Source organism: Ammospiza nelsoni, chromosome W (assembly GCF_027579445.1).
Source record: "Ammospiza nelsoni isolate bAmmNel1 chromosome W, bAmmNel1.pri, whole genome shotgun sequence".
Taxonomy (NCBI): domain Eukaryota; kingdom Metazoa; phylum Chordata; class Aves; order Passeriformes; family Passerellidae; genus Ammospiza; species Ammospiza nelsoni.
In genome coordinates, this window is record NC_080668.1 from 20,718,809 (window position 1) to 20,734,595 (window position 15,787).

At 50.5% G+C, this 15,787-nt stretch overlaps 1 protein-coding gene across 1 annotated transcript; it reads left to right on the top strand.

Annotated features, from left to right (window-relative positions):
• The first annotated feature begins 13,999 nt into the window (after positions 1-13,999).
• On the top strand, positions 14,000-14,968 carry LOC132086167 (olfactory receptor 14I1-like). Its single transcript, XM_059491634.1, has one exon. The coding sequence runs from the start codon at positions 14,036-14,038 to the stop codon at positions 14,966-14,968; it is 933 nt and encodes a 310-aa protein (XP_059347617.1). The 5' UTR covers positions 14,000-14,035.
• The last annotated feature ends 819 nt before the right edge of the window (positions 14,969-15,787 follow it).

Consider the following 15,787-nt stretch of genomic DNA (forward strand, 5'->3'; position numbering starts at 1 on the left):
AATATTTTATCATTGCAATCTGCCGCATATTGTTCTATTGATCTTTTTTCTCTGCGTTTTCTCTCCCTTAACATGTTCAAATCAGGCGATAGCATTGAAATTTCCCCAATGCTGCATGGACCTCCCGTGGCATTAGCAGGAATGCCGTGCCAAATTCTGTCCCCGCAAATTAAGAACAAACCCTGTGGCAATTGCACTGGGACTTGGACCGATCCCCTGGCAGTTTTCTCTGTATATTTACACCATGCTGACGCATTCTTATAAAATTCATGAATGGGAGTCAAATCAACAGTTTTCGCCTTTGTGACCTTCGGAGCTTCAAACTGCATGCAGAGTTCCATTGTCATGGATCCAAAAATCTCCAATTCCTGAGGTTCTGTAGAAGCCACAGGAAGTAGATGTGTCCAAGCACACCACTCTTTCAAAGGATCTTTAATGACCTGCGAAATGTTAACTGCGGAGTGCCCTGGAACTGGCCATTCGTCCACTGGCAATCCAACCATGCATGCTGAAAATGGTTTTCCTGGCCTCGAATGTGTCAGGCAAATACTATCTAAATTCGCTGCCTGAGCTAAAGTCTCCCATACATTTTGCCTTGGCTGACTAATAGGTAAATTACCCCCATTGCTTACTGCAATGAATGAAAGAATGATGCACATAAGCATCATGAAACCCATGACTCCGCTTCTGCGTGAAATCATTGTTCTGTTTTTCATTCAAGACCCTAGAGAAAATTCCCCCAAAGACTTTAGCCTCTTTTTATTTTTCTTCTGAACCGCTCTGTGCAGCCTGAGTCTCGACTCCTGTCTGAGTACTCGTTTCTTTGTTTCTTGGATCAGCGTTCTCGTGTTCTCGCATTCGGAATGGCTTCACGTGTCGTGCCGACACCCACTTCAGACCTCGATCTGTGGAAACACAAGCGAAAGCCTTGCCCCCCACTAGGTGGCGCTGTCACCGGCCTCCCCAGCTCGGATGATGGAATGAGCTCGACTGCTCTTCCTTTTCCGGTCGACTGCCGTGTCGGCGATCTCATTTGAGACCGTGTTTGCTTGGCTTTCAATTCAGCTGAAAGTGGAGCTTGAAAACCAGAACGTCTCCCTTGAAGGGAAGGGACTGGAACTCTGAGGGTTTCAACCAAAGGTACCGAGTCTGGAGAGGGTGTGGAGCCCCGGGACGTAGAATCCCTAACACGGCCCCTCCTTGCCTGAGACGTCACAGGGAATCAGGCCCGCCCCCGCCCACGCTCTACTCTCTGCGCATGTGTGCTCTCCGAGCCGCTCCCTGTCTCTCCCGAGCTGACGTCACTCTCTCCCCCTCGTTCCACCTCCGAAGTCTCCTCCCCTCGGTCTGTCCCTGACTCTGTCTCCTCCTCCTCTGACGCTGTGTCCATTCCTCCCACCGGTGTGTACAGCCCGCCCCCCGCCGGCACCCGAGTCCGCTCCGCTATTCGAGCCGACCTTCGCACCGGGTCTGACGTCACAACCGCGCGCCTCCCGCGTCTCACTACGGTGGCCCTTTGGGGCTGCGCAATTTCCCCCATTTTGCCGTCCGTGTTTACCGCCCCCGCGCTGGTATGTGACACCCCCCCCCGGTTCTTGCGAGTTTTGCCCGCCGCGCGCGTCTCCGCTACCCTGCCGGCCGGGGCGACCGCCACCTCCGGCGCTGCGCTGACAAAAGCCGCACCGGAACTCGTGTCTCCCATTATCTCTTCACCCGCACTCCCCGCCGGCTCCGCCGCTGCCGCGCCGTGTCCGCCGCAAGAAAGCACCCCCCCCCGATCTCTTCTCTCCCCCCTGCACCCCCCCTTCCGATCCTGACTCCCCTGTACTCTCCGGGGTTTCAGGACCATTTAGGAGTTTCCTGAGGTTTCTGGGTTTTGGGACCGGGGGCTTTAATATTATTTCCTGCTCTCTTTTCTCGAGAGCCCTTTCCCCCTGGCTTCTTGTGGCCAGAGCTAGTTTTTTCCCGGAGCTTTGTTTCCCCCCCTCCTTCCGAGGGTGCCGCAACTTTTCGTTGCTCTTCCAGTCTTTTCGACTGCACCGAGATGCCTTCCAGCATCAATCTTGCCGGCGAGAGCAGCTTAACGCTGTCTCATCATTTTTTGTTGCTAAAAAATATAAGTGCCTATTGATTTCCTGCCAAAACCCCACTTCGAATAGCAGGCATGTTTCGGCCAGTGGGTAGTTAAGCCTTGCCCACAACAATAACTGTTTTAATTCTTTCTTTGGGATCCCTTCTGTGTATGCTTGAGCCACGCCTTGTAAGGCGGACAAAATTTCCCATTGTTCCTGGGAGAGTGTGCCCCCCATGTTCTTATTTTTTGACCTTCTCACCGAATCTGTCGTCAGAGCTGTCCGAAGGCTCCCGGTCTCTGTCCAGCAGGTCACAGGAGAAGGATCCAGAGGCGCCTTCCGGTTCCGATCCAGGCTGCTCTGCTACGAACTTTCTTCGGCAGAAACTGAGAGATGTAATTCTCAGTGACTGCTGTTTTTTGCAGACTCTTCTGGCCGTTTTTTTTTTCTTTTTTTCTTTTTTCTTCAGGCTTCTCTCCTCAGGAGCTATCAGTGCTCTCCTCGGAACTCGTCCTAGATCGGAGCTGCCCTCTTGGCTCTTCAGCTCTTCAGCTCTTCAGGGCTGATCCCCCCCCCGAAAGGTAGGTGGGGAGTAGCCCACGCAGCGAACGCCACTCAGGGACGCCACTCAGGGACGCCACTTGTCGGTTTCTCGGCTGTTTAGGTGGCCTGGAAAGGCCCAGGGTGGCCTTGGACAGTCCGAGGCTTCAAAGGATGAGAAGAGACTTCTGATCTTTTCTCGGTCTCGGTGTTTATTAATTGTTTATCTAAAAGATTTTCTCCCGGCCCAACAGAGGTCTGCACAGCATGCCAGCCATGGGCACACTGAGAGCCCCCGGGGCGGTCACTTATCTTTATACTTGAAGTTACGTATACAATATTTATAATTTTTCCCCAATACCTTTTACCCTTATTAATCGGTGCACTTCTAGTAATAACCAATCCCAAAGTGCCACCATCACCACAGAAGATGGAGGCCAAGAAGAAGAAGAAGAAGAAGAAGAGGACACGCCCCAATTCCTCCATCTTACTTCTTTAGACTCCCCTGTACAGAAATCTTAAACCCTGTGTTTTACACTCTAATTAACTTATCCCTTCACCATTCACCCAGTGAAATCCTCCCATCCTCATACAGGTTTTCGTCTCCTGTGTAGGATCAAAGTCCTGCCACCAGACACTTCTGGCATCATTTCAGGACTCCCGAGCCCTCCAAGGGTGATCTCGGCCACTCTGCACCTCCGTCCTGAGGTGCTGAGATCCCACAGAACCTCATTGAAGATGTCATTTTGAGTGACTCCACAGTGCAGAATTCCAGTGGGGAGGAAAATCCCCAGAGATCCTGCAGGAGGATGGGCTTCATAGCCAGCCCAGGGTGGCTGAGGAGGAAAGACCCACCCTGAGCCAGGAAGGTGGACAGAGCTTCAGACAGAGTTTGGAGCTGGTGGTCCATGAGCAGATTCATGATGGGGAGAAGCCCTACAAGTTCTTGGAGTGTGGGAAAAACTTCAGGCAGAGCAGCACCCTGATCAGCCACCAGAGGATCCACACCGGGGAATGGCCCTATGAGTATGGGGAATGTGGGAAGAGCTTCAGCTACAGATCCACCCTCATGACCCACCAATGCATCCACACTAGGGAGAGGCCCTATGAGTGTCCCCAGTGTCAGAAGAGTTTTCACATCAGGTCCCACCTCCTCAGCCACCAGCATATTCCCACAGAGGAGAGGCCCTTCCGCTGCCCTGACTGCGGGAAGAGTATCTAGCAAAACCTCCACCTCTTCAGGCACCAGCGTATCCACACTGGGGAGAGGCCCTGTGAGTGTGGGGAATGTGAGATGAGCTTCAGCTGGGGCTTCAGCCTTAGCTGCCACCAGAGGATCCACACCAGGGAATGCCCTCCCTACAAGTATGGGGAATGTGAGGAGAGCTTCAGTCGTAGGTCCCAGCTGATCATCAACCAAATAATCCACACTGGGGAGAGGCCCTATGAGTGTCCCGAGTGTCAGAAGAGGTTTCAGACCAGCTCCAATCTCCTTGGCCACCAGTGGATTCACACTGAGGGAGGCCCTTCTGCTGCCCTGACTGTGGGAAGGGCTTCAAGGACAACTCCATCCCCGTCACCCACCGGCGCATCCACACTGGGGAGAGGCCCTACGAGTGTCCCCAGTGTGGGAAGAGTTACTTTGGCAGCTCTGACTTGACCAGACACCAATGGAGGCGCCGGTAAGGGAAGTCCTGCAAGTGCTCCAACTGCCGAAGAGCTTCGTGCACCGCTCCAGCTTCATCCCCCATGGGAGGATCCACATTGGTCAGAGCCCTGGTGACCCACATTTCCTGTGATCCATGTTGGGAGGACACCTGGCTGGTTATCCTTTTGGTTTGGCCCTAATTTTCTTCTGATTTTTCTTTATCACTTAAAAACACCTGAAATATGACAAAAAAGAAAGTAATTGATCAAGGATATCTAAAATCCTACTATTTAACAGGTGTTTGAGGTGGAATTTATGGTTTGGGAACGTATTCTGGAAGATTTGTGTGTTCTTGGGGGATTTCAGGAAGTATTCTCCATATCCTTGCACTCCAGAATTCAAGATAAATTGGTCTGTCACCTCAAAATTATTCAATCCCACTGAAAACACCTCAATTTTACCCCAAAATGGCTCAATTCATGTCAAATTGCCTTGTTCCCACCTCAGAAAAACTCAGTCCCATGCCATATCTAGTTGATTCCACAATCTCCAGGGTGAGATGGTGAAGGAGATTGGGACAAGTGAGATCGAAATTTGAGGGTATGGGATCGGGATTGTGTAGGTCTGGGTGTGTGTGATCTATTTTGATAGTAAATAAAACTTTCAGAACTATCGATTTCTGTCCCATTCATTTTCCATCAGTTCCAGTTCTGTTTTGAGAGTGCCACCTTCTCAGCTGATTGTATTGGTGTCCTCCTTTCTCTCCTGCCTCTCTTTGCCTGCTCTGTTTCTCTCTCAGTGTCTCCCTTAACCCAGGGCAGCTCCCACCAAAGATCCTGCCCTGATTTACTTCCCAATCCATGAGCTACAACAACCATGGGTGAAGTTATGAAGGCTGGCAGTGAAATGTCATTGTAAGATCTTGCTGCACTTGGCTTTTGGCTCCTTCTTAAGAGCTTTGCCTTTGAGGGCAGGAACATCTTTTCCTTGCTGGGAACTGGAATACCAGCCCCTGGGAGTGTGTTCCATGGATCCCAGAGGGGCATTCCCGAGGCTCCCAGGGTGCTGCTCCTGCCGTGCCTCCCAAGGAGCTGTGCAAGGCCAGGGGACAAGGTCCAGCAGCTCTGTTGGTTCTGCAGTGCCACAACAGCCCCTGGTTCCATGAGTGTCCATACTGCAAACAGAGTTTCCTTGGTTCCCATGATGCCCTGCTGTGTCACCATGGATATTTGGTGCCATGAAGTTCTTCAGTGTCACAATGGCCTCCCTCTCTCAATGAGCTTCCGCAGTGCCACAATGGCTTCCTTGGATGGGCAGTGTCACCATGGACCATTGGCCCTATGCAGCCCCACTGGGACACCATGGACTCCTTGGTTCCATGAGGTTCCGGGAGTGTCTCCATGGTCTCCTTGGATCCACAGTGTCACAATGGACCACTGGATCCACATGGCCCTGCTGTGTCACTATGGGCCCTTGGTTCCATGGGACCCCAGGGTCACAATTGACTCCTTGCTTCCATGTCACTGTCTTAGTGTCAAAATGGTCCCTTCATTCCATGAGGAATACAGAAGTTTTGTAGAAACATTGAGTAAATCCTGCTTAATAAAACTGGGAACATCTGTTTGCATTCAAGAGAGATGTTAATGGTGACGGTGGCACCAGCAGCTCCCATCTGCAACAGAGATCCAGGGAAAGGACAGGGACAGAGAATTCAGCTGCAAGACTCAGAGAATTCTGCTCCCAGAGATCATTTCTGCTCACACTGTCCCTCGTAGAAAGGTGACACCATTCCAGGTAGCCTGGACTGAGCAGGTGGCTCCCGAGTTGGGTTTGTTGTTCAGGAAATCTGCTCAGGCTTTTCCATTTTTTCTGGTTTGAAAGCAAAACCAGTGAGAGACTCCAAGTCAGAATTACAATTTATTAGGAAAAGAAAAAAAAAAAAAAAAAAAAGAAAATGCATTCAATAATACAAAAGAAAAAACATTGATAAAGTCAGAATACAACTTGACACCCTGTTGGTCAGGGTGTTGTTAGCAGTCCAGTTGGAATGGTGGCTGCAGTCCTCCTGGAGTGGCAGATGTGGTTATGTTGGAGCACTGATCCTGTAGTAGGGTGTAGTCTTCCTCTGAAGATCCAATGGAAATGGCAGCTGTTCCCTGGGAAATCCAGTGGAAAGGCAGCTTGTTTTGTCCCAAAGCCCAGATTATATCCAGGTGGGGATGCTTAGCTCCTCCCCACTGGGCGGAGCATCTCACAATGAGCTAAAATCATTCTATAAGTCATGGGGTGGGTCAAGAAATGGCTCCCAGAGGGAGTTATCTCTGAGTCACATGGCAAGGCATTGATTGGCCCATTTACAGGAGATAAGGAAAAAACAATGCCCTTCCTGCTTTCAACAGCTCTTGAGGATTGGAATAGAATACATCTTTACATTGTAACCTAGGACATCTATCACTGATGGAAGGGTGGGATGGAATAACTTCATATTTGAGGTCATTTTGAGCTCTGCTGGGAGTTTCCCGAGGTCTGGTAGTGCTGTTGGCTTCAGGAACAGTTTGGGCAATGGCTCTAGGACTGAGGGCTGGGTGAAAAATGAGAACGGTTGTTAGTCTTGTATTTACAGTCTTTTGCTATATGTCCAGTTTTCTCGCAGTTTTAACAGTTTCCACTGCCTTTATTACATTCTGTATTGTGGGGAAGCACATTTGCTGCAACCAGTGCTTCCATTGCACCCTGGCCTGTGGCCTTGGCTAAGCTGGAGTCACGGCCTGAGACCGCTGGGCAAATGCAAGCATCAACCATCTGAGCGATGGTCGGCTCATGGACAAGGCGGAGGGTGTCCAGAACCTTTCTGCACTCAATAATGGCATTACAGAAAGCTAATTTGCTAATAAGATAATCCCAGACCTTTTGATCATCTACCTGTTTTTCCAGCACTTTATTAAGGTGATCGAAAAACTTGATGTAGCTCTCATCCGGGCCCTGGCAAATGTCAGTGAAGTCAATTTGGATGTAGAAGTGTCAGGTGAAGGAGGGTAAACCATGCAGCACCTTTGAGATCTTCCAGTATTGACCAGGGGAGGACTTCAGCCTGATATTGCAGTCTAGTATAGTCTCCTTCCCTGGTAACGCGGTCTGTTGTGAGGTGTTGTCACCGTTCTTCCTCAACATAACTTTTTGGCAATTCATTAAATTTATTTATCCAAAGTTGTTTCCACAAAATAAACTCAGCAGGTGACAATATAATTTTTATACACTCTATTAAATTTTATGGTACCATCGTGTGGGCAGTAAATGGTGCATCCAGCAAATTCTTAAAATAGGGAGAACTCCTCCCATAGTCCTTTGCAGCATTAACTAAGTCCTTAATTTCCCTATGGAGGTAGAGAATCCAAGATTCAGATGGCACCTGTGCAGTATAAGCAGGGGCCAAAACCTAAATGGGAATCTATAGGGAATAGATTTAGGTTTTGGCCCCCGCTTATACTGCCCAGGTGCCACCTGAATCTTGGTTACCACCTCCCAGTCCCCCTCCTTTGCAGCTTTTCTCTGCATCCTCTGCCAAGAATGCTTGGGCTCATCCTCACTCTCAGATAAGCTATCGCTCTCTTCCTCTGTAGAGGAAGCAGGTCTGCTGGGAGGGGTGTAGGGCATTCAGCCAACTGGCAACACACTGTGTTGAAGGCCTTTGGTAGCCAAAATGGCTTCCTTCCAGTTGGTCCCATGTCCAGTTCCAGGGTCGGAACTCAACATCAAGGTGGGGCCTGTCACAGGGGAGGTACGTGGAGCAAAGGCAGGAAATGGGGATGAAGGCCGAAGGGAATCTAAAATGCTGGTCTCTCAAACAGGAGCATTGCCATCTTGTGATTTATAGGAAGGGGGATTAGGATCAGGAGATGAAGGAATGTCAGGGCAGCATGGCCACTACTGATAGTGGAACCCTGGAAAAAGTTAAAGATAGAATCTAAAATGTTAGGCTTTGTGCTTTCCCAGACCAACTGCACCTGCGTAAGCAGTATGATAAATTATATAATCGTTAGATGTGATGATTGTTTAGTAATTAAATGTAATTATTATATAACCATAAGAAGAATAGTGAGAAACTATGTTGGAAATTCAGAGAGGGGCTAAATTTATGTATACAATAGAACAATATAAGTTTAATAATTAACATGAAAGTTATGTAACAATAGAGTATAAAACATGATCATTTCGGATGTATGGTCGGAGTCAGATTTGGGTTGAATATACCCCGATTCCCAGAGCTCTTAATAAAAAGCACCGCATATAATCGCTCCATGATTATGTGTTTTTGAACGCTAACACTACCACCCTGAGGAGAGGACAGAAAAGGAGGGGAGATGACAGGTAGCAGATGGCTTGTCTGTGCCAAAGGGCGGGCTCCATCTCCCGTCCTGTTCTCAGGGAACATGGGTTCAGGAACATGGTGGGAGGATTGAATAAACCAGGACAATGGGTTGGAACCATGAACTCGTTACATGATCCCATAAATTGAATGAAACAACAGATACAATTTCCCAACTTTTAAAACCCCTTGTGTTTGTAAAATATAAAGCTTTTTCCCAACAGCATCCCAAAACAGTAACTGATAGATAGAATCAACAGAGATATCAGGAAACTCCTCAAATAACCATGAACAATACCTTTTAAACTCCCCTCAGAAAATTAACTCCCCTCTAAATTTAAAACTCTCCAAAACTTAACAAAAACATCCTTTGCAGCTTGGAACTGATTATTTTCCATAGCTGCACCCAATGAAAGAGGAAATGCCCATCCACAGGAACGGAAAATCAAAAGCCCAAACCCCTGGGAGCTCTCTGCCACTCAGTCACTCACTCTCAGTCTCACAGGCACAATCTTCAGCCAAAGTGGGGCCTGTGGGGCTGTCAGCAAAGCTGGTCCCACAGATGTTGAGGGGATTGTTGACTTCTTCTTCAGTGAGATTCAATAAAACTCAAGTCTCATTTCAGCGTTGTGGTTGACCTGAAGGGGTACAGCTTCCAGTGACATCTGGCTGGCAGGATCACTGCTGGAGATGTTACCGGGGACCTTAACAAATCATGTCCCTGTTTGGGTGCCATGTGTAGCATCATTGCTCTACTGAGGCCCTTGTAGCATCCAGCACTCATGAGCCCAAAGCTCACTGCTATCTTAGAAAGCTGACAGAACAGGCAGGATGGGTTTTCATATGATCTCCTGCAAACTGGGTTTATTGGTACAGGAACAGGGTACACAGCTGAACAGGGTCCAGGGATGAAGACAGGGTGTAGACTGAGGGAACAGGGTGTTATATGGGGTAGTGAGGGTGGAGCTGAGAGTCAGAGTCCAATGGATATGGGGGAAAATGGTGCAGAGGAGGGGTCAGAGGTCAGGTCAGCCAATAGGGAAACAAGGGTGGATGAATGCAGCAAACTAGGGCCAGTGGAGGGACAGAGGGAGAACATTCTAGGGCTAAACAAACGTGGGCAATAGGAGTTGAACTAGGATAATTAGGCCAATGGGCCAATGGGGTAACATAACGTGACATGAATCATGTGTCTGCAAAGATCAATGGGAGAAGAAAGCATCTCACCCTAACCTGAAAGCCTATTCCTCTTATCTGGAACCAGTCCTCCATGTCTAGGGGATTGAGACTCTGATGGCAGGGCTCTGAGCCTCCACACATCCTCACAGCTGGCCCAGGGCAGGTCTGGAGTGGTCTTGGTGGCAGCTTGGGCTTGGCACACACTTGAGGAGGGTGTCTGTTTTCAACAGGGAGCTTAGGAGTTTTAGATTACTAAAATAAAAGAAGAAAACCCCACTTTGACTGAGTGCAGCAAGTTCTCCAAGATAAGCTGACCCCACGTGAGTGAGGAGAGACAGGATGGGGTTTGGAAATGTGGAGCAAGGCTCTCCACACTGGGTCAGATCTCAAGACACAGCTTCTCAGAGCAGGCCAGACCTCCTTAGGAAAGCCCCTGGGTCTATCAGTCACAGAATGCTGCTATCATTTCTTCTCTAAAGAGAACCATACACCCTTAAAACAGGAATATGGATTTATTGGAAGCTATTTGAAATATTTCTCTGTAACAATAGAAAAAGAACTTCCTAGTGAACTGCACTACAGTAGAGGGAAATCAAAGCAAAACCATGGTTTGTCAGCATGTACTTGATCATAATGAGCCCCATGGTGCATTTGGACCTGAGCCCTGAAACCTCAGGGCCTGAGAGGAGATTGCACAAACCTTTCCACGAGTGAAAGACGGACAAAAACCCCAAAGTGTCTTGAGGCATGAATGTGTCCCTCTGAGGTCTATCCCCAACACAGGCTCCTCATGACTCCTTGGAGGAGAGTATTGGACGCCAGGATGGCATGAAATCCTCTCAGAGACTCAATGTAGAAAGGAAAATCCAAAGTACCTTAAAAACCTTGAGTATCTCAAAGTATTAATGAGCACTACTGGGTGTCAGTACAAAGCTCTCAAGGGACTCGTTAAAGCAGATAATTGGGGCCATGATTGTACAAAGCTCTCACAGAGCCTGTATCAAAAGGGAAACACCAAATACCTTGAAAAAACTAAAGTACCCTGAAGTATTAATGAGCCCCAATGAGTGTTGTTACTGACAAAGCCTCTCCAGGGACTAATTACAGCGGATAGTTGGAGGCCATGATTGCACAAACCTCCCAGAGACTCCAAGTTAAACGCCAAACCCAAAGTCCTTTGAAAAACCTGCAGAGAGGCTCCCGGCACAGAGGCAGCTCCTGGCAAGGGCAGCGCAGCAGAGAGACAGCTCTGCACAGGAGCAGCTCCTGTGCACAGCCCAGCAGGGCTGGGGCACTGCCTGCAGCCACCCCAGGCACAGCACAGGGGCACAGAGGGGTTAAACTCAGCCTGGGCTGGGAGCACAGAGCAGAGCTCACTCAGGGCTCACTAGAGCAGAAATCAGCCCAGGTTTGAAACAGTCATTCCCTGGCTTTGGGAAGAGGAGCTGCCATTCCTGCAGGAATCTCCTGGAGCTGGCACATCCCACAGCTTTTAGGACCTTTCAGGAGGACTCTCAGAGCTGCTCCAGGGCAGGGCTGTGGCCCTAGGGCAGGGCTGGCTTTCCCTGCTGCCCCAGCCCAGGCACAGCCCAAGGCAGCTCCTGTTGCCAGGCTCTGCTGCAGGGCTGAGCAGCCGGGGCTGCAGCCAGGGGTGCCCAGGGCTGTCCTGCAGAGCAGGGTCCTGCAGCCCAGGGTGCTGTGCTGGGGCAGGGACTCTGCTGCCTGCCAGGGACAGCTCTCAGCTGGCCCGGGGAGCTGCTCCCAGTGCTGGGGAGAAGCTGTGGGGGGAAGGAGCCACCCTGAGCAGGGCAGGGGCTGCTGCTGAGAGGGGCTGGGTGGGGCAGGGCTGCTCCCAGCTCCAGACCTGCCTGGGCACAGCTCCGGAGGATGCTTCCCAAAGAAGGTAAGCCAGGGATTGCTGTAAAGGTCAGGAGCTTTCCTGAGAGTGTTTCAATTTCCTACTTAGAGAAAGATGGGAATGTTGGGGTGGTGACAAAAAGTTTTTTGTACTTTTTACATTTTTATATATTCGTAGCTCTCTAAATTACTATTATATAGTTACAATACTATAATCCTTACTTAACTCTATTAAGCTCTTAACTGTATTAAACCACTATTATATTCTTATATAGCTTTAATTCTGAATTAAATCTAGTATGTTTCCTTACCTTTCTCTCAATAACCTGACTGTCTAAATATATTCCTAAAATGCTGTATAGTCCTATTCTTTTATATAGTCCTGAAATACTATATAGTCTTCTAGGAACTGGACATATAGGAGCATTTTGGGTTTTGAGAATGAGCAGAATATGAGCAGTCATTATAAAAAGTGAAGGCAAAGAAGCCTTTGGACCTACTCCAATGGGTTGACCCAGGGGTGTGTAACTAGGGAAACTGAATCTGCTTTTGGAGGTTCCTGTTAAATATCCTAATTAACCAACCTTAATAAATTGTTGAAATCAGGAGGTGGATGAGCCCCATCCTGACTGGGACACCTGGAAGCTTCCAATAAATGTCCCGTTTTTACTTTACTGTTCTAACACTGCTGCAAGGGTTTTTTTTTTTTCTCTTTGGATTATAGACAACAGGGGGATGAGAGAAGCAGAACAGGAATTGTAATCCCAGAATCCCAGGACATTCTGAGTTGAAAGGGACACACAGGATCATCAAAGGAATGGTTGAACATTTACACAGACTCCAGAACTGTAACTTTGGGTGGTCAGTCTCTCTGCTGGGAGCCTCCCAAAGGGCCCTCAGCCACTCCTCAGCCCTGGACAGCAGCAGCATCACCTCTGCAGGGCCCAGCAGGGCTCTCCTGAGCTGCCCTTGCCCAGCTGCACACAGAGCCTGCCCCAGCCAGGGCCCTGCACACAGGCAGGTTTCTGTAGGGCCCCGGCCAGGGCACACAGGCTGGGATGGGCTCTGTGAGCGCTGGCAGGGACAAGGGTCCTCTCAGGAGGGAATGTCCAGGCTCAGGGAGATGCTCAGGGAAGGAGAGGGGGCTGAAGAGAGCAGTGCTGGGGGCAGGAGGGCACTGTTGGTGTGTGGGAGGTACCGGGCACAGCTGGGCACGGGAACACTGTCCTGAGTGCTCGGCTGTCTCTGCCCTGCCCTCTCAGGCACAGCACCACAACATCTTCTCTTGGTTCTGCCCTGCCCTGATATTGTCACTGTTATCTGCTGCCCTCAGGGAGGCTCTGGCATTTGCAGCAACTGAGTCAGGCACTGCCCTTGGCATTCCTGCCAGGCAGGGCTGTCCATGGGAATGGGGTGTCCAAGCTTCCCTGGCACCTGTGGGGCTGTGGGCAAAGCAGTCCATGGGAAAGGGGAATGAGCTGAATCCCCTCCCTGAGATCCCATCATGGGCACAGCCAGGGATCTCCTTGCTGTGCCCTTCCAAGCTCTGAGCTGCCCTCCTGGGTGCAAATCTGTGCCAGAGCCTCTGGGAGTTCCCTGAATGTCCCACGGGGAAGGGCAGAGTTGCCAGAGCTGAGGAAATGCTGCTGAGTTTGCCAAGGGAGCCGTGAGTGTCCTTGGCACAAGAGGGTGCTGAGACCTTGCCCAGAGACCTTGAGAGAGGGTGAGACATTCAGGGATCCCTCTGCTCTGGGCAGGGTCAGGTTTATCCCAGGGAGACCCAGGAGTGTGATTGTGCTCTGACTGCAGCCAAAGGTGCAAAGCCAGGGCAGCTGGGAACAAGCCCATACAGCCCCTCACCTTCCCTCAGCCGCAGGCAATCCTTTGCCTCTCTCATCTGGCAGTGGCAAACTCTGAGTGCAGCAGAAATGCTGGGGATTTCTGACCTCAGAGAGCCAGGAAAGATGTGTGGGTAGGAAAACAATTCCTAAAACCAGCTCCTGCCATCTATGTCCTATAGAAGTAGGAGTGCAGATGCTACCAAGCCTGTCAACATTAGGAGTGATTCCCCTGACAAATCCTGAATATCCAGCCTTGTCCCTCTGCCACATGGCCACAAACCCAGGGCAGCAGGGCAGAGATGGCTCCTCAAGAGCCCCCATGCACACACCTGGCTGCTCCTGGCACACTCAGCCAGCACAACTGGAGCCCAGGCAGGGACCTGGGTGAAGGATTTCCCAGAGAAGGAACAAGGGTGGGTGAGTCCGAGTGGGACAGGCTACAGGGAATGGCCCAGGTTTGGCTCAAAGCAGCTTCTCCTGACTTGTCACTGTCCTTTCTCCATGAACAGGTCCCCAAGTGCAGCCCCAGCAAATGTCCAACAGCAGCTCCATCAGGTACTTCCTCCTGCTGACACAGGCAGACACGCGGCAGCTGCAGCTCCTGCACTTCTGCCTCTTGCTGGGCATCTCCCTGGCTGCCCTCCTGGGCAACGGCCTCATCATCAGCGCTGTAGCCTGCGGCCACCACCTGCACACGCCCATGTTCTTCTTCCTGCTCAACCTGGCCCTCAGCGACCTGGGCTCCATCTGCACCACTGTCCCCAAAGCCATGCACAATTCCCTCTGGGACACCAGGAATATCTCCCACTCTGGATGTGCTGCACAGCTCTTTTTCTTTCTGTTCTTCATGTCAGCAGAGTATTTCCTCCTGACCATCATGTGCTACGACCGCTACGTGTCCATCTGCAAACCCCTGCACTACGGGACCCTCCTGGGCAGCAGAGCTTGTGCCCACATGGCAGCAGCTGCCTGGGCCAGTGCCTTTCTCAATGCTCTGCTGCACACAGCCAATACATTTTCCCTGCCCCTGTGCCAAGGCAATGCCCTGGGCCAGTTATTCTGTGATATCCCACATATCCTCAAGCTCTCCTGCTCACAATCCTGCCTCAGGGAACTTGGTCTTCTTGCTGTTACTGTCTTTTTGGTATTTGGCTGTTTTGTGTTCATTGTTTTCTCCTATGTGCAGATCTTCAGGGCTGTGCTGAGGATCCCCTCTGAGCAGGGACGGCACAAAGCCTTTTCCACCTGCCTCCCTCACCTGGCCGTGGTCTCCCTCTTTGTCAGCACTGGCATTTTTGCCTCCCTGAAGCCCCCCTCCATGTCCTCCCCATCCCTAGATGTGGCAGTGACAGTTCTGTACTCGGTGGTGCCTCCAGCCCTGAACCCTCTCATCTACATCCTGAGGAACCAGGAGCTCAAGGCTGCAGTGTGGAGACTGATGACTAGACAATGTAAGAAACATTAAACTGCTGGACAGTTTCTGAAAATAATTTGTAATAAAAGTTGTCTTTGATACTTCTTATTGGTTTCATTTTGGAGCTTTTTTTTGGTAGTTTACCTTTTTTAATATTGTCCCTAAATGAAAGCAATCAATTTTGCCATATTTTGTTTCTCCACATGTCCACTGTGACCTGTAGCTGTGTCAACGAGGAGCAGTGCTCTTGATACCTTTAAATGAAAAAAAGGATTTCTTTCGTATGAAGCTATCAAGAACATAGCTCCTCACTGCCACAGTCCAGCAAAGTTTTCCCTGGATATCCCCCTTTTGTTGCCTTCTCTGCACAGTTCAGCAATGTCTGTGTGCAGAGCTGGAGGCAGATCAGTGCTGGGCAAGCAGCTGTGCCCAGCAGCAGCAGTATTTGGTGTTGCCAGTGCTGCTGCCATGGCCCTGCCTCACTTCCCTGGTGGCCCTGGTGTTGCTGTAGGGCCTGAGTGGTCTCAGGGCCGGGCACAGCCCTGGGGGTGGCAGTGCCGGGGCTGCAGCAGGGACAGGCCATGGGCACTGCTGGGGCAGCGCTGACGCCTCAGCCCAGGGCCTGGGGGCTCCAGGCTCCTTGCCCAGGCTCTCTCAAGAACACACCCAGGCCAATGCTCAACACAGAAAACCCCTGTGAGAAGCCCCAGGCTGGCCGTGGGCAGGCTGGGGGCAAACAGCATGGCTGGGGCTCTGCAAGGGCCCTGGGGCAGACGGGAAGGAGCATCAGAGCAGGGGCTGATACATCCCCAGTGTGCTGGACAGCCCAGGTCAGCGTCCCAGAGCATCCTCATGGAGCTGCCAACAACA

Excerpts from the sequence above, each read along its gene's own strand:
- LOC132086167 (XM_059491634.1), top strand. The coding sequence starts at position 14,036 with ATGTCCAACAGCAGCTCCATCAGGTACTTCCTCCTGCTGACACAGGCA.